This window comes from Strix aluco, chromosome 1 (assembly GCF_031877795.1).
Source record: "Strix aluco isolate bStrAlu1 chromosome 1, bStrAlu1.hap1, whole genome shotgun sequence".
NCBI classification, from domain to species: domain Eukaryota; kingdom Metazoa; phylum Chordata; class Aves; order Strigiformes; family Strigidae; genus Strix; species Strix aluco.
The window spans coordinates 149,073,887-149,096,320 of NC_133931.1; the positions used below are offsets into that span (position 1 = coordinate 149,073,887).

A 22,434-nucleotide genomic window follows, 5' to 3' on the forward strand; every position below is an offset into this window, starting at 1 on the left:
GCCGATGCCGTGCTACCTTCTGCCCATGCCATTTCTGCAGGTCACACAGCTTGTGAACCATCACTCTCCTAGGACACTCATCACATTTGTGGACCAGACTGTCAGATTTGCTCAACTCCCAGTATTTTGCCATGCAAGTTAACTTTCTCAATAGCTTTTGTTCAGGCACCTCATTCTTCACAAGCTGAGCTTTTTTCTCTCGAAGCAGACGGATTTATTTTTATCATTTCCTGTTCACATTCTTTACTGATGATCCACCCCCAAATGACATGTGTTTATTCTGTGTTCATTTGCAGTTAAATTTTTAAATTGTAAGGGAATGTTAGCCAAAAGCCAAGAGTACATTAAATGGGGACACTGGCTGTTCCCAACAGGTTACTAACAGAGGACTTGATGCACTGATTCTAGCTAGCCCTTCTAGGTCTGTGCTCTATATTCCCAGCTAGCAGTGATTATCAGCATATAACCAAATCTGTTTTTCACACGACTGACTGCACTGGGATGCAATGCCTTTTCACACTACATCAGCCTTGCAGAAACTTTGCCCAGAAAAATACTGAGAAGAAACTGACAGCAGCTTTCACATATTTCCAGGGGTGTTTAAATGAGTTTCTGTTTACAATCTGATGAACTGCATATCCTAGAGAAAACACTGGATAATTGTAATTTACTTACTAGTATCCAAAAAATACAATAAATACACTGCAGGGCTACCGGTTTCCTTATTTACTCCAACCTTTCTGTTCCAAAACTACAGGGGAAAAATGAGTTTGTGATAAGCAAGCATGTCTAGAAAGTAGGAAAATGATATCTGACCCTGCACAATGACTCAAGACACACCTTTGTACAATAAAGACAACATATTTACAGATAATAAAATGAAGTTTAACTCATGTTTTTAAACCATCCAGTAAAATGTTTCCAAATTCAATAAAAATATTGATTTTTCTGAAGATAAGCCTTACCAGTTATTGACAGTGAAAAGAAGTTTTTTCCTAATGTACCTAGTCAGAGTTAAACATGCGATGTGGGTGCTGGGTCTTAAAGCCACATGTATATGTGTATTTATACCTCACATTTTACGTATTTTTATACATACATATATATATTCTAAAATACGTAAACCACAAAATTCTAGTGTAAATTATAAGATGCAACATTACTTGCAACAAACTATTTTGACTACCATATTACAATCACTCAAAAAAGCAGGTGAACACGCTGCATTACCATTTTCAAATGCTCATTAAAATGTATACAAGCATCTTTCCCCTCTACAAAACTGATGTACATGTCACTACAATGAAATTTATGTTCCAGAGAACCAATACACAGCTTCAGCTATTTGTGCCTAGATTAACACGCTGTAGGAAGCGAGACATTTTTGAACCACACCATTTATAACTGCAGTTTGCTTCCCCGTTCTGTTCCCATCCAGGGCTCAGAAGCAGAACACTAACGCCTCTGCCCTTACCTTGATTCCAGCGGGCCTTGCTTTGCTATCGGTCTAATCTTTTTCCTGATAACAGGCAGTTTGTTAGTGTCAATCACTTTGGTTTCTCCATTGCTGTAAGTAAATTCCAGCGTACCGTTCCATTCTCCCTGTGCCTTGCATACAATGGTGTTAGTGGGATTGTGTTTCACTTCAGCTGTAACCCTAATTCAAGGGGGAAGAAAAAAAGACCACAGAAATAACTAGTACCATTTAGTATCAGCATATGAAAGCACTACCACAGCTAAGGCTACAAGCAGCTTTCTACATCTACAAAGTAATTTTTCAAGCAAAAGTAGTGACACTGTCTCCAAAAGACTCAACCCAAGAAAGCTCTAATGGCTTTTGGATGACACTCTCCTCAAGTACAGCAGTAACCCAACTTAAAATTCTGATACCCAGCTCTAACCCAGAATGTCATCAGCCTGAAAAACAACTCCTGACATTCGTGTGACATTTTCTGTACATGTTATTTTCACACCTGAACATAATGCTGACAGACACCTATGTCAAAGACATCAGGTACCTTTATCATCATCTTTAGCTCTGCAAGTTTACTTCTCAGCTGCTGAGGCAATGACTAAAGCTACCTCATTGGTCCAACAACTGGTCTGAGAGTGAGTAAAATAAATAGGTAGGATTGGAAAACCAAAATGCAGGGAGAAGTTTAGTGTGTGTGTGTGAGTCTTGACGAACATGCACACATGTGCTTCAGTAACCCACGCCAAGTAATCTATAAACTCAAATTTTCAAATTATTAAACTAATACAAGACAACCTTCCCCAATTTTCGCTCACCCTGATGACACCAATTATTAATCTACACCTTTTAGAAAACCCCCTGTCAAAACAGCCCATGTTGGTATTTGCCTGAACACAATATTGAAACGGTTGACGCACATATGGAAGAACAATTAGACCAACTGAAATAAAACAGAGGTAACCATGCAAAAGCACAGCCTTCTCATGGACACCGGTACAGTCCGCAGCAGAACACGGAAGGAATCTGTGTACGTTAATGGTTGGGTCGTCAACTTGAGCATGGAAGTAAGACAGGAAGCTATCTTGCACAGTGCTTCTTCACACCCTTAATAAAGGGGAACCAAAGACACATAAATAATACTTTCATCATCACTGGAATTTCACTGCCGAAGTGGGAGTCCTCAGTAGGGAACTACTGCTATGGGCAGCAACACTTTTTCTTCTCTCCTCCTTACAGGAGCTCCACCTGGCACACCAGTTCACCTACAAGACTCACACAGAAGCAGCAGCTAGTGCAGCAGAAATATTGCCTTTTCTACGCACATTTTTCTGATCCTGCACTTACAGAAATTTTTACAAGCAACAGAGCCTGGAAGAATACATTAACTTTAGTTTAATGAGAGAAATATATCCAGTTCAGTTAAACGATATAAAATATATAGCTACAATAAACTGTGCTCTAAAGCTGTAAGTCATCTCAGACACTAATAGGAAAAGAAATTCAGAGATCTGTCTATAAAATACTCCAACAGAATCACCGAACAGATGCCCAAGAATCTTGCCACTGAAATCCAGTAGCAGGTAAACACGAATAAGACAGTAATCTGCGTACCTGTGGACCTTCCCTCCATAGAATGGCTTGGTGTGGAATGTGACCGTAGCAGAATAGCCTGTTCTGGCACAACTGATGTTGACTTTCCCTCCAAGCTCCACCCATGGGATGGTAAGTATCGAGCGAGCATAGGCACTAGGCAGGGTGAAAACATACTCTTCTTCATGTTCCATCAAGTAAAGAACACCTATGTAGGAAGAAGGTTGAAAATGAAATGATAAAAGTTCACTGATGAGACCTGACAGTGACTGACCAGTTACTGTCACCAAAATGTACTTCCACAGAGAGCACAATGTGCAATTTGCCTTGAAGGCGAGTACTGTCTGTGAAGAAAAAAAGTCTGCCCTCTGGAACAAATGTCTTCAAGTATTTTCAAAAGCACACAATTTAAATGTGTACCCTGGGTCCTTCGTGGTACCAAATGACTTATCAGAAAATCTGACTGGATTACTTATTTTGTGTTATTTACCAGCAATAAACTGTTAAGGCTGGAAAAAAATAAGATTTGATTGCAAAAAGCCACACTGAATATACAGATGCTCACTCAGTGACATAGCACAATCTCTCTCCAGAAAAAACCATGGGCATGGCCAAAAGGCTCCTCAGTCCTCCATTTAATCAGACACAACCCGGTCCTCTCCGCTAATTTCTTATTGATGCGTTTGTTGGTGGGAGTGAAAGGCTCTCTCTAGGTCTGTCTGGGTGCAACTAGGAAACATGCTTAAGGAAGCCATCTGGAAACTTCCTATAAGTCTGCTCCCTCATTTCCAAATGCCTGGTTTCCCTTTGCAAAAGTCTTGCATAATCAACAAGGGGCCACCAGGGCTACTGCTCTACTATCACCAAGACCACTGCAGAGAAAATTACTGGCAATTCTATTTCATTCTGTAAAGGTTCCTTCACCCTCACCATTATGGGGTTGTGCCTAAAAACAACATGCAGCAGCAGTAATTTTTCAAGATTATTTGGAACTACAAAGAAAGTTGCATGTCTGATCAGATCTGAGCTTCCCCTAGGGTTAAGCTTACAGCTCTGTCCCCACCATAGCTGTAAGTGCAGTCTTCAGGATGACAAAGAACAGGACATAGGACCAGGTAAAGACCACCTTAAACCTTGCACACAGAATTAGACCATGCCAGATATCTGCAGTACATTTTTGATTAGAATTTTACACTCTCGTGTCCCATTTAATAAACGCCTAAAGGCAAAAAATTACAGCTTTGAAAAATAATTTTTCACAAAAGGGATTGAAAATAACCATCACAGGAAGCAGTTAAAACCAAGAAATATTTGGTGAAAAAAAAAAAAAAAAATCAGGGAAGTGATCTTGACATAGTATCTGTTTAGGATCAAGATGAGCTTGAGCCAATTGGCCTCCAGCCTGGGGCAGACAGGGGAAAAACACAGTAGTATTGATTAGTTTGTCTATCTGTTTAAGGGAATAAAGACACTAACTTTGTAAAGTGATCTCACATATAATGATGAAAAAACACTAAATAGGAACAAGGCACTACTATTGCCAACATAAAAAATGCCCTTAACACTGTATAAAAACACAATCCTAAAAAACATTCAAAATTTAAAAGCACAGAGTTCCAACAGAACCATCATCTTAAAATATTGGCTCCAATTAATAGAGCTAAACACGGTCACAGGAAGCCCTGCAACTTGTCACTTTGACTTCTGAAACTGTTCCACAGGAAAACACCTTCTGCAAAACAGAATAGCTTTACGTAGTTGTTCTCAGGACTTCTGCAACCTCAGCCTACCAGCAACAACACAGCCAGCACTTCTACTCCAGCAAGTCTGACACAAATGAGCCGGAGAGTGCAAAAGCACAAACACAGAAAAGCAACGTTTTAAAAGGACCTTTAACCAATTTGCCTCAGCAAGTCACAAGTTCCTCGTGTCATGTGCCGAACCCTCACCAGCAGGGAACAGCCAGGACACAGCTGGAACACACACACACATATTTTGCCTGGGGCTTCCTCAGCTCCATACCTGCAGAAGGTAAACCCAAGCTGAACACACTGCGGGAAGGCTGAACCACCCAACTCACCCACGACACACAGCCAGGAAGAACTTTTACCTAGAAAAATGACTCTGCTTAGCAAACTCATTAAATGGATGCTATAATAACATTAAATTAATAAAGACAATCAAGAAGCCTTTTAACTAGATGATGATATTCAAAAAGTTTCAAAGAAAGCTAACTGGTACTGATCAAATGCAGAAAGGAAACCTGACAGTCTGCAGTTGGGCATCTTCCACATAGAGAACTACAACAGGTTTCAGACTCAAGTCTGTCAGCTTTCCCTCTCCTCCACTTCCCATTTATTCTCTACCTTCTTTGTAACAGTCACAGGCCACAGACATGTAGCAGCAACCAGCTGCAGGAAACAACCTGTGGTGCTACCCATGAGGTCACGTTTCCCCAGTCTTAATGGTCTAAGCACAGACACAATCCTCACTCACTCAAGAAGCACAGTCTGCCTGAAAGCATCAGCTTCCTACGTGACAGTTTGGGGGTTTTGTTGTAGTGAGGTTTTTGTGTTTGATTTTGGGTGGGTTTTTTTCAAAGGCAAAAGGTCTAATAGCAGTGTGGAGGGCAGGTGTGGTGCTCACTACTGGGTGAGATCCTCACTGTATTTACAACTCACAACTTCACGTGAGCTTCTCCAGAGCCTTCTACTTCCCCAGGCCCAGCTACCCTCCTCCGACCATCACTGCATGTCCCCACATGAGAGGAAACTGCCACGATAAACACAATTTCCTTCTGGGTTAGTACAGGTTTGCTTTTGTCTCTCTGATGGGATCGATAGCTTTTTTTCCCTCCATACTCGAGTGGGAGGGATGCAGAGCTCTAACGAACCCTGCCAAGCACACTGAAAAGTGAACAGCAAATAACGGCAGTGACCTTCAATGTAAATATTTAACCAGCACAGCAGGTTAGATATTAAAAGCTGAACCCAGCTCTCTTGGCAGTATTTTTAGCACCTGGTAGCATATTTTTTGAATTCCTTAAACACCTGAATAAATACGTTCTTAATTAAGTGCTATCTCACTTGAAATATGACTCCAGCTCAATAATTATAATCTAAAAAAAGAATAAAGGGAGGATTTGAAATACCCACAACTTGATACGACTTTTAGTATTAACATGACTGTTAGCTTTGCATTCCGTCATTCACAGAGTCCACATGCAAAACCTTGTTTAAGAGAGTGCCATGACGACTGTAGCTGCACCACCATGTCTGAACTGAGACCCTTGCTCTCTCAGGGAAGAGGAAGCCAAAATGACACTGAGAGTCAACATTTGTAACTGCTACCACCATCTGAATTCATGCCCTACCCTGCTGAGTTTAAATCTTGAGAAATTAAAGGCAGAAAAACTAAGATCTAACAGTTGTTTTTAAAAGTCTTGTGTACTTTAAACATCTGCTTATAAGAATCATTACCTTGTGACTGATCTGTAATATTATCTGCTGGAAAATACACCAGCTATTTTTCTTCCCCTGCTCGCCACTGTAAGGGATTATTCATCTTTTGTTTAAAAATGGCTGTAAGTAAAATATACAGGAAAAGTTGCAGAAGATTCTCCCATTTTCAGTAACATTTCCTCCTCTCACATCAAAGAATTATTTCAGAAACTGCAAATTCCGTTAAAAAAAAAAAAAACCCTTAAGTATTTATAGGCAACTATTATGCATGGAAGAATGCACCCGATCAGCACTCTGGGAGGAACAGTGGATTTAGTAATGTAGTTTATTAGAAGAAAGCCCACAGAGAAGGGTGAATTTTTTATAAACAAGTGCACCATTTCGAAATTCCCCCTTGAAATGTCCTCAACACCATTTACTCCTGGCTTTTGACTACGGCAACGTATTCACAGTCATACTCCTCTCCATGACTCCTCAGCCTGCATTAAAGGAAGTGCTGTTCGCGGCATATGATTTTCCCTGTTTGACTATTACATGTCCCTCACTGATGCTGCAGCTTTGTGAATTGATTTTCCAGTAACACATATTGACGAAATACCCAGAGGAGGCTCTGGATCAATAAGCTGCAGAAGAGGCATGTGAAATTTAATGCTTCCCACTGATTGTATGGAGATCAATCCAAACAATAAACGGTACGTGGGACACAAACGGCCTAGGGCAGTTTCCTGATTTCACAAGCTCTTCACTCTGCATTATTCGTAACATGGCACAAACAGGAGTAAATTACATACAGGATGAACCCCACATGGGTGTAGTGCATCACCATGTTGCACAGATTCACACAGGAAAACATGAGATGCCAGAACCGGGCTCTTATCATAAACGTTCCAGTGAGCTGCGCTGCACTGCTCATTTTCCAAAAGTTGGAGCCATTTGCTAAACTAAGTAATGAGTGCCATGCCATATGGAAACTGTTCTGAAACCACTGGGCTAAAAAATATTAATATAAAAATTAGTACTAGGGAAATATTTAGGTAGCTCTAGTTGCATGGAGCAGTCAATCTTTGGGACTGGTAAATTAAAAAGTCGCTAATGCCTCAAGAATAGAAATTATAGACCTGTACATCTATAAACACACATACATATATTTGAACAGGAAAAAAAAAAAAGAAAAGAAAAAACATTCATCACTTTCATTTAAATTTACCCTGGAAAAAGCACTGGACCTTTTCCCTACCTATCAAATCTTTTCAAGGTTGATTTCAGTTTAAAAAATAATTTTTGGAAGCCTATACCTCACTAGTTTTTAAAACATTTGAAATAGCAGGAGTGAAAACACAAGACATAACTAGCCACTTGATAATACAGAGCAATCCACTTAAACGTACTTTATGCTCTCTGCAAAATTAACCTGTGAATCAAAGGTGACACTTTTTGCTGGATTTTGCTGCTTTGAAACAAAACCCAAGAGCAGAAAAGGAACATGCACAGCCCACACTGAGGTGTGCTATCCCACAGACTTTTCCACTAAAAGCATCCTTATCCTACAACCAATATCTGTTTGAAGATTCTTTGGACCACATAAAAAACATTAAATATTTACACTGACTCTCCCATCCCTTGCTAATTTAAATCTTAATGTGATCCTATTCATTACACCCTCTTCTCCTCCCTCACTCTCTCATTAGTACATAATTAACATTAACCAGAATTACGGACTGTGCACGCAACATGAATTCTTTTATGCAAAATATCCTCTCTTCTATTCAGGGTAGCTTTCTCATGAGGAAACTCAATGCTGACTACTCTGAAGAATAGGGTTTTTGTTATACAGTGAAGAAAAAGTTGAGACATTTCATTAGCAAGCCAGATTTAGACCCCTCATAACCACAGATGAAGCAATAGCATATAAAACAGCTTCTCACACAGATTTCCAGCAGTGCTTTCCTTCTTGTTCTGTATCTCTGCAACTGGTACTTACTTTGAATCAACAAACAAGAACACAGCTAGAGAAAAAAAAAAGTCTTGGGCCACTTTGAGGTGCAACATACACTAAAAACTGTACAATTAAGATACTGAGCTGTACCCTTTGTATGACAGGACCACACTGTCCTCAAATCCCTTAATTCTTTAAACTCTTATAGAAGCCTTTATACCTCCATGACATCCTATTTCAGCATATTCACTGCTGCTTCTAACAACAAAGCGTAAAAAGCAACACGCTCTACACATCTAAAGACATTGTGACAAGTTAAAAAAATATGCTTCAAAGCACCACAGAAACATTGCCAGCATATTCCTTACACAATATAGGTCCAAATATTCAGTACTACTTTACTTCTGAAAATAGCCAACTGCAGTAGAAAAGCTTCACTGAACTGTATGAAGGACACACACAAAACTATTCAGTTAAGAGCAAAGTTTCAAAACACATCACAGTCATTTGTATTCAACACTAAGGTCACAACAAAGTTACAGGTCAAACAAAACTGTTCTGATAAATATCTGATCTAGAACAAGATGGTCACTCCCTACCACTGAATTATCCAAAACATTAATTGCAGCTCTCTAATGCTCTGTTTGGAAAGAAATTTTTTTGCCTGCATACATCAGATAGTACTGAATGAATGCACAGTATAATGAAACTACTGTACCAACACTAGAATTACTTAAATGAAGTCTCAGAATGGACACAGGCATATTAGAGGTATCAAGGAAACTGCCTTTCAAGTAGCATCATGCAGAATCTAAAATCCTTACTGATCTAACAAAAAAATCAAAGGCACCCACATGTATAAGTAAACTCCAGTAACAGCCAAAAAAAGGGCTGAATACTCATAATGAGGAAAAAAAAAAAGGAGGAAGGAAGGGACAAGACAAAAAAACCCATCAATAACACGATGAGTTTGGTCATCCAATGCACAGTAACAAAAAAAAAAAAAACCACAAACAAACAAAACCCAGGGATTTCTACGATTTATGAGATGTCACTTTGTCTCGTATCAAAAGCAGGATCAGTTATACTTCAATCATTCCTGAGAAACTCACATAATCTGATTTTAACAACTTAAAATAAGATTCTACCACCTTAGCAGCCAACCTGGTTGTCAGAAAGCTTCTCCTTGTAGCTAACTTTAGTTTCTACTTAGCTTAACTACTTTCATATACCATCTAACAGCATCTTTCCAGTCTACTTTTTGCTAGACTAACTCATCCCATCTGAAATGCTGCAATGCATAAAATGTCCTTAAATACAAAGAAAATTCTCCAACTTATATTTCATATTAAAAATTATTAGGCTCTACATTACCAGACATATAAATACATAGTTTCTCCACACTAAGTCCAGCAGCTACTTTCTTTGGTTCAGTAATCTATTCCCCAGTACTCACGCTGACCTCAATCTAGTACAGAATTTGTACTTACGCAGCACATGAGAAAGAAATGTCTGTAGTAGATTCTAATTTTTGCACAGCTGGACAAATCTACACACCAACTTAATTAGGAAGCCTTTCCTGGGACTAAAATAAATTAAAAAAAAAAAAAATGAAGAAAGTGTAGTTTTGAGTGAAGAAACTGCACTGCAAAGCAAATGTTTTAAGCCAAGGCTGTCAGGTTTAGGCTGGCTGTTTTCAGATGATAGAAAAGCTTCAGTGGTACAGCTTCTTGCTGCCTATTGTCAGTCCTCAATATGCCACAGAAACACTTCGGCTGCACTGGAACTTCTCCGTCACTTCCCAGAAATGCTGTCACCATGAAAGCTGCATGCCTCTGCACTGCTTATATGACCAAAAAAAGACAAACGATAACTATAAATTGGTAAACCCAAACTTCCTCCCAAAATGCCCACCATAAAGACAGCAGCAAACCTTGCAATAAGAGTTCACCATTGCAAATGTTTCCCAAAGTCTGCCTCCGCTCCTGGAATATGTCCAGGTTCATGCAAAAAAGGGGATAGGGGAGAACTTACTCTCACAAACACATATTAAACAATCCTTGGGGTAGGGAAGTGCTTAATTCCTAGACCCTTTCTCTCTCAAAATTGGGACACATCAACACTTTGAAGTCTTAAATAATCCCCACAGTAGACACCCCCAATCCCAGGGAACTGTGTGCGCTAGCAGCAAGAAAAAGAAATTTCCCTACTCCTACATAATCATAAGTGACTTTGTGTTTAATTTTATTTCCATTAAATAGCTCCCTTCACTGAGAAAAAGAGTACTAGAAACAATTATTTGACAGAAAAATGCAGCAAGTTAAACCAATGACTTAGGCTGGCAGTAACACAGTCAGGAGACAGACAGACAGACAAACTTCCCTTCTGACACTCCCTTCCCAACTTCCTTAACTCTGTATTGAAAGCAAAGTACCTAAATCATAGGAAGAAGGAAACAGCCGTGCTACTATAGACTTTAACTGTCACAATAATATCAAATCCAGTAGCGAGGAAGTTTCATGGCTCTTCTACAAAAAGTGAATATATTGCCATGAGGAAAGAAGCTACTGTAGCCCTTTCCGCTGTTTGAGTTTGTTCTTCAGTTCTAGCTGGTAGAAACAGCAGAACACACCTGTACGTTTTCACTGTAATTGTTGTTATTAAAAAGCTAAACCAAATCACTACATTTCCCACTCTACTTTTTACTACCTTTAAGATCATAGTATTTAACATAATGATGACAAAAAGAAGCATTTACTGTAAGTTGTCCTGGTACTTCTGAGACTACAGTCTAAAAACTAGTTAAGACAAAACTCTAAAAGCCATGCACAGGAAATTACCCTCAAATGGCAAAAGGGACTGACTAAACTGCTTAGAAACATTAAATCAATACATTAGCAGTCAGTAACAACACTGGCACAGGTGTGTTTATCAGTTCAGATCATCCGCTAAGAATTTGTTACGACTCCTTCTATTTCTGAATCCATGTTGAGCAATGACTTTTCACAAAGCTCTGTATATGTATGATCTAGCAAATCACAATTTATTCCTTGACTACATATATACTTTATATACTATAAAGCTTGAGATAATAGACTAACTTTGTAAACTCTACAGAAACCATGATTCTTTATTTGCAGAAACTGAAAAAAGTATGTTAGGCTTAAGTAAAAATGCATTTTTTCCTACTGCCTTGCTCCAGTTGTGAAACTGTCCCCTACCAAATTGCATATTACTTTAAAAGTGAGAAAGACAAATAGAAATGTTCTTACAGAATATGCTGTCAGTAGCCATTTGCTACTGCAACTTAATTATATCTGAAGTACAGTCATATGTTAACAGACTCACATAAATATAAGCACACATTTCTATATGCAATGTGTGTCTCGCGTTCTGTCTGGACAGAAGAAAGTTTCATGAACCCCACAGTTTTAATGCCAAACTTCACAAAAGCAAATAGCCACAAGGTTCAAATGAAAGGTCAGAGGGAGAGCAAGCGGAAAAATATCTGGACTTCTGTGTTGACACCCACATTATCTCAAAAAACAAAATAAAAGCACACTTCTTACCTTCACCTACCATAGAAACACCTATTGACATGCCCATAAACTTGCTTTTGGTCCATACGTGAGCGTTCACACACATTTTCTTCTCTTTGCACTCACAGTAAAAGCAAGATACCGGTGGATGGTGGGATACTTGTTCAGCCACAAACCTCAGCTTGTAGCACGTGGACTGGTCCTGGCCAAACTCCTTGGTTGGGTCCTTAGAAACCGTGGAGGCACCGTTAGTTCTGAATGCTTTCACTTTATCTTTAGGCACATCCCATGAGCAATGAAACGTTTCACCAATTATAGGGTTATAGGGCTTCTTGGCAACCGCTCCCTTTCGGCCTTCGTGAAAAGCTGTTAGATAATACTCCACAAAGCAGATAATTCTTTCCTCGGGAGTGGCTCCAGCTGCAATTGACAAAAACAGGTCTGGATGGGCCATGAAATTTGCATACATCTCCAGCAGGGATCTTTTCTCCAAAATAAATGTTGGAAGCACTACCTGTATGCAAAGCAGACAAAGGCAGATATGATTTCCCCATGATCATACTACCACAGGGGAAGGGGGGGGAGAACAGTTAACACAGCTGCAATTCTGGCCCTGCCAAGTTTCGGGACAGCATATTTTCCTCCCCTGCCACAGCAATTTCATTTTCTTTGCAGTGTAAATAATGAGCGAAGGAAAAAGCAGCGGCCTTGATAGCCATGCAGGCTGTTTCCTATTTCATTATGATTCTCAACAGCAGCTCACACAACAGGGATGGGCTGTTCCGCTCACATGGAAATCTGCCTTTTCCTCTCCTCTCAGTTAACAAACCAACCATTGTTCTCGTTGTTTACAAGGCATAAAAACATACTTTGATGTAAATTCATTTACATTGGACATCAACAAATCCTCCAAATCAACTAATGATAACCCTCCAAAAAGAAAGGGACGCACCCTCCCAAACCACTAGATTAGTATTTTATATAAACATACGTATCACCAACCTGCAAGTGGTGGAGAGTGTAAGGGGTACATCTACCCATTCTGTCAAACATCTGGGCTCCCAATTTCACTCCTGGGCCCTTGACCACACGCTGCATACATATTAGTTCTCTTCCAGCCTCTAACAAACCAAACCAACTAGATCCAATCAAAACCAAATCTCAGGTGTGTTTCCAAACATAAAACCATACCAAGGACCCTTCCCAAGAGTCTATAGGCAAGAAAACTGCTCCCCATTTGACTCTGTCCTACATTGTCATCATATGTGTCATGTCCCCTCCTACCTCCCAAGTCAAATCTCTTGCCACCTCTACGCTCTCCTGTCACCCCCAGGCACAGGGTACCCCCTCAGTTTGAGGTAGTACCATATGACTGTGGTGGGTCCCTGCATGCCTTCACCTTATTTCAGACAAGGTGAAACAAACAAAAACTGCACAAACTCTTACATTAATGTCCTGGGACTAGAGAGGCTCCAGGCAGCCCAGAAAGATATCTGGGACTGAGCACCAAGCAGTCTGCACTGCAGGGAGCCAGCCCCAGGTGATTTGGATGCAATCTCAAGTGGCTCATCTAGCAACACAGATGTTGCCAAAGTCACCCCCTTAGGAATATCACTTTGTTAAAAGTTTTCAATGAGACATCTGGGAGTTCACTGCAAGACAGACAAGGGCTACAGGACCTAAAAGAATTTCTTTCTTTCTCCCTTCCTTCTCCTCCACGCTCCACACTTTGTACAGAACCATCCCAGGGGAGCTCAGAGGTCACTCCTGTGCGACCAACAAGGAACTTCTATACACACACAAAATTTGTCTAGAATCAAAGTAGCTCAATGATGCCAGATGCAGACCAACAGCTGTCCTCTATTAAAGCAATTCTTCTGCTTTCCTCTTTAATTCTTTATTGCATTTACTTTTTCCCTTTCCAAAAAGAAGGGTTATTTACAGCAGGCAGGGAGCCACCCTTCAATCATAAACACATTTGCTTTCCCCCCTGCCACCCCAACTTGCTATTTTAAGTGGGACCAAAGCACAGTTCAGTCCTTTTGGATCCCATGGATAATGAAATGGAAGCTGTCAAACTTTTACTAATCATTTAGTTCTTTTCAAAGAAAACTTGTAAACATGAAAAAAAATTCCAGTCACGATGGCTCAAACAGTCTTAACAGCTACACAGCAAGTCAGCATACCACAACTGCAAAAAAAGATGACTGCTTCATTTGGTAACATATATGCTCGTTCACTCTCTCCTGTATATTATTTACACACATATAGTCTTTTATAGGCTAATAATTTTTACAAGTTCAGCTCAAGCAAAGTTCTATTTGTAATATTCCTCTGACACGACTCTGTAAGCCTTGAGGACTCTACACAGTCTCTGTTACCAACCTAATAAGGCCCCAAAAGACGCAGGACTTCAATTTTACACTACGCGTGGCAAGCTACTGAGTGCTAAAGACAGCCTACAGTCCCCATGATGGTGTGGTAGCGAGGGGCTGAGGAGACTGGCTTTTAAAAGCGAAATCAAAAACTTTGGAAGGCAAAGTGAAAACACAGTAGATTTTCTTAGGGTATTTTTAGCTCTTTAAACAATTCCATCTTACTTGCAGCATTTTGATTCTGACCAAATATTCATTATCCGATATAATCTTTAAAAAATGCAATTCAGCATTACTGACCCTCACTAGAGAATCTCATTTTAATATAAATTGCACACTCAAAGATCAGGTTATCAAAGGGGAAACTGACAGCAAAACAAAGGAAAACAACCCCATCACTTCTGTCTAGAGATACTAGTAGTGACTATCATGAATTCACTGCAGACTTGAAAGGGCAAAGAAACTCATTTGAATAAACAGCGCTCTGCATCTCGTTATGTCCAAGTCTCTCTCTAAAAAGTGACCTTTATTAGCACAAATGGAGGAGAAGAAAACTACAGACCATACTTAAGATGATGCAAATTTTATGATACAACATTAAGACTGCTGTGGTTTCATCCTTGACTTGACTTGATCATGTAGTCCTCATATCTACTCTCTCAAGTACTAGCTGTGTGCTTTGCAGCTACATACTGAACACAGCTACACCAAAACAGCCACTAAATGAGATGTTACGTATCACTGGACTCTTATTATTCCATTTCAAGAATCAATTTAAAATCTGAATAAAGCTTGAACTCCAGCTCAAATGATCTTGCTTTAAAAAGCCCAACTAAAATGGAAACTACATCCTTAATTGTAGCGGGAAAGTATCCACTGCAAAATGCAGAACAATTGAATTGTTTCCACAAAAGGAGGCAGAACTACATATGAAAAATATTTGAGTTTTAAAGCTTACACAGTATTACAAAATATGCCTAGAAAACGTTGCCTTTTACTAATCTCATAGCCTCCAAGTTGCAATATGTAACACCACCACACGCTAACATAGTCCAAAAAACCCACAATCACACCAGTCATTTTTTTTTTTAATTGGCCCTATCTTGATTTCTGTAGAAATAAGCAAAATAGAAACAAATTTGGAAGCGTACAGTATTCTTCTTGCCAGCATCGGACTGTCAGGCACTTTGTGCTAGTACTCCAGCTTCCAAAGGAATGAGATTTTCAGCTCTTCTACAGCCAAACAGAGTGCACTGTCCAGAAAAATACACTTAGAACCTATGTTCTTTATATTGGTTTAGGACAGAAATACAATTTTTATTTTTTTTAATTGCATAAAAAGTCAAAACTGCCTAATTTTTTCCTCTGAGAAAAAACCGTCTTGACAACCAAATGGACAAAAGAAACTCTCTAGAGTAAATACCAAGTTCCTTGAGTCTGAAGCAAAGAAATCTCCTGATGGCATTCTAATGTGCGAGAACAATCTCTGTTCTTATTCTTTGTCAGTCTAAGTGAAAAGGAAGCAGTTTAACAGACATTCTTCTGTTTCCTTGAGGTTAAAAAGAGGATATTGGTGCAAAGATTAATCATAATCTCCTACGTTTAAATTCACCTATACTTAATTGACTTCTTAAGAACAGAGATATTTATGACCATTACTATTTACTGTGAGGCAAAACATGGGTGTCAGCACCAGTATTCCCCACTTCTTTCAGAAATCTGGCCAAGGTACACCATGCTGAGATGCCCTTCTCTTAAAGGTACAAAAGCTTTCCACTGTCATCTGTGTCGCTGCTGAAATAAAACAAGGTATTTTCACCCCACTTATATTTTAAAATTACAAGGTAAAAGTATATTGACAAGCAAAATAAAAACTTATGACATCATGAACATACTACAATGTTAATTTACAACAGGCTAAAATTCTGCAGAATTACTGGTAGCCCTTTTACACAGAATGGCAGCCCTTTACTTCTAGCACATAATAACTGCATAGGGAAGGTGAGGGAATGCAGGGGAGCGATCACCCATCTGTACAAACTGTTAGCATTAATTGCTATTCATTAGATGCCATGTGCCAACAAATTTATCAGGCTGTATTTTTTGTCACTATTTTTCATTTTTTGAAAGTCCAAAGAACAAACAATTTCAAAACTTATTTTTTCCCCAGCAATTCCAATTTTAAATGAGGTTTAAAGTCTTAGCCCAGTCCAAGGCATCAGTTTGATACTATGTTCTGCTGCTGCGAACAGCACACACACACACACACACACACACACACACCCAACTCTCTAGCAGCTACTGAAGTCTATTTGGCTGCCAGAGAATATAGCCTGTTGTAGCAAATCCCCATGGAGATTTAATACTTCATTGCAGGTGTTTTCCGTCACAGTAGATTTTTACTGTTTAACTCCTCATTAAAAGGCATGGCAGCATGACACATTTCAAAAGTGAAGCACCTCTGTCACATTAATGTGGCTATCATTACTGTGGGGAAACTGATATGAGTGCAGGCAAGGCCAAGAGCAACATAAGCAATCACCCCCTAGGAAAAGGAAAAGATGCTGTTTCCTCTGATAGGATACATGAAGGTAACGATTATGCATCCAGAACCCAAAGCCACCAAGGGCTCAGAAAATCTGTTTGTTCATGTATGTATCATGTTGCAATCCATAGCTCACAAAATGAACCAAAGAAACAACCCTAGGGAAGAAGGATGGAAACACAGAAAACACCCGCTGATACGAGCAACTACTGTGCCACAACCACTTCCACCAGAAGCTGACTAGCATCAAGGCTATCTGAAATCTGACTTTCAGAGGAATAATGAAAAATGAGAAGTAGTGCAGCCAACAAACCAAGCTTTATCATCACATGTCTGTGGTCCTAAAGGCCTCATGTCAGTAAACAAATTAATAAAAAAAAAGCAGCCAGCTGTCTTGTAATTTATATTTTTTAATCCTCAAAATGGTCAGAAGAGTGATGTGCACATGTGGCACGTCTCATTAATACTCATCATATGTGTATTCATGCATCATGCAGAGTAGCAATAGAGCTAACTCTGCCATATGTCTGTTCCTCTTTTCAAACTCTAGGTATTCTATACATACATTCATGCATGCTAATATTTTGCCATACTATAGATCTGATAATATTCATCACTATCCTCAATTACTGTGCTCTAAAGAACACTATATAAGAAATAGGTTATCATACATATTTATCTTCCTACTTTTGTCTACAACTTCTCTTATTTACATTAACTGTGTATCTTTGGGATTTTGCCTCCTCTGCCGTGACAAAAAGATGAAACTGAAAATCAGGGAGGAAAAACCTTGGTCATTACCAAAGACAAAATGTTCTGAAGACACAAGAGCAACAGATATGGAATCTTAGTCTAGTTTAAGGACTCAGACAGCCTTAGCAAACCAACACAGGAAAGAGGAAGAGCTATGAAAAATTGAGGAACGTAAGAAAAGCAATGCACATAACCCCACACATACTAAGAAGTGACAGATATAAATTATTCACAAATGAAATGATGAAACTTTTGTTCTATTTTTAGAAAAAACTTTAATTTCTGTACAGCTATTCAATAGCTATACTTAGCAACAGATCATGGGATTGCTCAGTCTCAAAAATCTAAGCATTTTTAAATACTGTCAATTGTTCCAGAGGAAGCAGAAAAAAATATATTGAGAAAGCCCTATTTTGTAAGAAAGTGAGAATAAAAATAGATTTTGATTAATATGTAAAACAGAAGGAAAGCAGATGAACTCAAAATGTCCATGAGAAGAATCTCCTGCAAAGCTACTTCATGCACAAGGGAAATTCTCTGGTCATTCCAAACTTTTCTTTATTTGTGGAGGGTGTGTCAGAATGAGCTCTTCTTATTCGTGGGAAGTGGGTTACAAGGGTTTTATGTGGGTGTTTTTAAGCATAAAAACTTTGCGGAAGAAAAGGGTATTCTGTATCTTTACAAAAATCCACTTGACCATGAGGTGGTTTCACTGAAATGTAGGACTATTCAAAGAGGCATTGCCTGCTTCCAGAACATCTACCTCATTTCCAAAACTCTAAGGACTGGGAAATTTCTCGGACATTGTAACTTCTCTGATCATATCAGTATGGATAAGCTCATAACAATACTGGTTCCAGGACCAGAAGGATGCACAGAAGGTTAAACTGGTGAGCTGCTTAGCACAGACCAGAACAGTGATACATTGAATTTCCTTACTATGATGTGTTTTTTGAAGCTGTCAAGCAATTAGATGGAATCCAATGCACAAAGCAGTAACTGGAGCACATATCTCCTTCATCCATGCAACTGCCATTATTGTTCCTCAAACAGTCAGTGCACCCTGACCCATACATATGGGATACATACACAGCATATGGTTGCTTTGAAAGACTGACAAAAAAATAAGGAAGAGTTTCAGGGGTTTTTTGACTCTTTCTTTCTCTTCCCCTCCCCCCAATCCCTGGGGGGGTGGTCCCTTTACGTGAAAGCCAGCCTAGCAGGAGACAGCACTCCATAGCTCTCTGGAACCACACCTTTAAAGAGGCAAAATTCCTTATCCACAGGAGCAAAACATGCTCACAGGAATCACACATGTGCGCATGCACACACACACAGAAAGATGAGAAGAAGAAAAGTTAATGAACCATTATAAAAGAGATACAATGTCCGTACCCTGGTAAGGTCCATGCCAAGTTTGAGCTGAGAGATGAGATGGAGAATTACACTACGTTGATCATCCATGACTCCTAAATCCTCCTCTTCATTATCTTCAGTATCTGTCATTTCATCTTCAACTAGGATCAACTCAGAAGCTGAATGCTGAAATGAAAAGAAACATCACCATCTGGACAAAACGATACAGTATTTTTTTCACTATATATGTTTAAAAATGGAGCTGTCTCAATGGAACCAAAGACAGCCTCTGTTAAAACCAAGAAAAGATACAAATTCAAAATAAAAAAAACCAGTGATGGGTTCATAGAGCTAGAGCATTTTGATCTTATTCTCAGGACAAGAGTGGTAAGTATCAGATGCTATTTACACATTATCTTCTGATACTTATATTGCAGTGATGGCAGACAAAAATCATAGCATATTAAAGTAACGGGTCTTCTATTTATTAAATAGAAGTACACAGTTGAAAATTAGTCTTCAAGAGTTTGTTTCATAAATGTCTCCAGCAAATATTCATACTTCATGCCTAGATGTTGCATGACCTGATTTCACACTATTTTTTTTTCCTTTCCTCTACCCAACTTCCAACTTAGATATCTAAGAAAGCCAAGACTATTAACTGAAGGAGATAAAAAGAAGGCTATAATTAAAGTACACAGCTTAAAAAAAAAAAAAAAAAGTAGATTTTGGGGGGTAAGGCAATGCCATGAATCTTTATGACATCTGCAACACTATGCTGCTTCACAGCACACTAATGCCAATACTGCCCAGTTTTCAGACATACAAGCTGAAGATCAAAAGAGAGGCATCATGCCATGCCCCTTCAAGAGGAACTTTACAGCAGAAGGGGATAATGATTTGTGATATTCTTCCTCAGAGTTTACAATATTTTACTAACAACAATCCAAACTGCTATTTTATTCAATCCATTTAAACCATCCTGCAAGCCTTCCAGATATGTATTCAGGTAAGCTCTTTGTATTTTAAAAAAAGTTGGGTTATGTATCCGAAAAATTTACAGCTCAGCATTTCATTATTGCCCAAGGATTCCATGCTGTAAATGAAACAACACTACCTGCAAAAGTTAGCATTCCTTCAGGCTAAATAGCGTTTCTGCAGAAACAGCTAGTTCATTACATAAAATGAGAAATTTTTCATCTTGATGCAAGCCTTTGCAACTGAAAAGTTTCATTAAAACCAGCAGATATTCAGAATTAGGTTTCAAAGAAATATTTCTGAATTATCACATTAGAGACCCCTCAGGTGAACAGCAGCTTGTGTAAGTAAAGTCTCTCAAATTTAGTTACTACAGATTTCTCCAAGATTTGAATAAAGTGTTTTCTTTTTCTCTCTTTTTTTTTTATTGAATAAATGTTTAGGTAGCTATTCCCAAAAGAATAGCTACTTGGTGAAATCCAAGGACATTTGAAAGACACTTTACAATTACTTTATTTAGAAAGTAGAATATGTAGATTACATAAAACAATCTGGTGAGCTGTAACCTCAACAGCTTGGAGCTTTTCAAAAGGACAAAACCACACTTTCTTCTTCCCACTCCCCTCAGAAATTAAAAGGATAGAACGATAAGCCCTTTCCTCCCAAAATGCAGAGCATTATTATCCAACTGATGCCTTACTGACAAGTTCAATTAACATAAAACCTGACGACCTCGTACAAAATTATCAGTCAGGGAGACATAAAGCACCGAAGACTGGCTCAGTTGTACAGGCTACAGTTCATTTGGAGGGAGTGTGGAAAAAGCAGTATCAGAACTTACAGTAGATGCTTCCACAGGAGGTTTCCCTTTGATCCAGCTTGACCTCATTGAGAGCTACCGAATAAGAACTGCTGCTTCTGTTACTGCCATGAACCGAGCTCGCGGCAAACAAGCTCCAGCAGGAATTAACAGCGTTAGGAAAAAAGCAAGGGAACCTCCCCTCCTCACTCCCACCCCCTTTTTTTTTTTTTGGCTATCCAACGAGTTGGAGAGTGTGCACCGGATGTCAATCTGCTCCTTGCGTTTCTAGTCACATGGCATTGAGATCAGCAAGCTTAACTGAACACAGCTCCAACGGAGAAATGGTGCTGCTCTTTCCCAAAGGATAGCCCGGTGGGCTGTTCTCCATGTGGGGGGCACAAGTGTGCACAAGTGTGAGAGATAGAGAGAATACGCTAGCAGGTAACATGCTTTCAAGTGAACATGTAACAGCTGCGTAGTCTTCAGTTGTTAACAGCATCAGAAAATAAACAAATTACACATCAACAAGGTCGCAGGCTAAATCATACATTAAGAATTTTCTTTTTCTCCTGAAGATTGCACATTCAGCCAGGGACAGAAATCCCTCTTTCTTTCCTGCTAAAATAGCTATTAGGTTTTTCATGCCTTTCAAAGCGTTACTAACAAAGCAGCAACTGCCCCTCATTGCTACTCTACAAAGTGTGCACGGTGAGAGCAAGCAACCCTATCAACAGTTTAGGTGCTAAGTAACGTTTGCATTGTTTTAAATGAAAAGACTTTCTGCTCATCAGGGAGGATAAGTACAACATAACATTAGGATCAAGTGTGGTTTATGACCATTCTGCAGTAAGTACTGTAATTTTAATTATCTCAAAAATATCTTATTTTAAGAAGATGTGCAAGGGCACCAAAAATCCCACAACTCAATAGTAGAGTTATCAACATACTAGTGACCTTCAGCGCATGTAGAATGCATCAGTATCAGTTGTCTGCATATTTTCTCACTTTCCAAGAAAATAAGAACTTAAGTAGCAGTTTACAATTTATGTCACAGGAACTGAACAGCAGTTATCTTCTGTAAGCAATATCCTTTCTGTACTTCCCTCTCTTCTCATTAGCTGTTCTAGGTAATTACTCAATTGCTTTTTAAGAGCACAGAAAATAGACATTTCTTTTTTAACTAGCACATTTTCTTTAAAAAAAAACCAACACGTAAGCACAACACAGAGCATGTGGACATACAGGCACAAAATACAAAGCTACTGTATCTTTAAAGTGTCACAAAAGTCCAATGAGGTTTCTAATTCTTTTTCTTTCCACAGAAATAGCATGCAGTTTAGCAGCAACCGATGTGTAAGCATTCAGTAAAATGCAAAAGATTATGTTGAGTGATTATCCTTTAATGGCAGCTTTTCTGAATTATCAGAGACATACACTTCCCCCCCACCCCCACAAAACATAATTGCAAAGCTGAACGAGGAAGGCAGTGATTTGCTCCATTCCTGTGTGGTCAGAGCATAATATAAAATCTCCTGAGCTGTGCACAGCTCAGCCTGGGAATGAACAGCACAGCTAGGTTTGGGTGCTAACCCTGAGGATCAAATACTGCATCAGTTACCAACAAG

The 22,434-nt window shown here is 39.1% G+C and overlaps 1 protein-coding gene across 2 annotated transcripts in view; it reads right to left on the minus strand.

Annotated features, from left to right (window-relative positions):
* OSBPL10 (oxysterol binding protein like 10) overlaps positions 1-22,434 on the minus strand; it is a 120,028-nt gene that overhangs the window by 4,123 nt on the left and 93,471 nt on the right. For both annotated transcript variants that reach the window (XM_074839323.1, XM_074839332.1), the window contains exons 7-10: positions 19,069-19,215; positions 12,031-12,514; positions 3,086-3,272; positions 1,475-1,657 (exon numbers count right to left, since the gene is read on the minus strand). In XM_074839323.1, the coding sequence (XP_074695424.1) occupies positions 1,475-1,657; positions 3,086-3,272; positions 12,031-12,514; positions 19,069-19,215 (1,001 nt within the window). The remainder of the gene's footprint in view (positions 1-1,474; positions 1,658-3,085; positions 3,273-12,030; positions 12,515-19,068; positions 19,216-22,434) is intronic.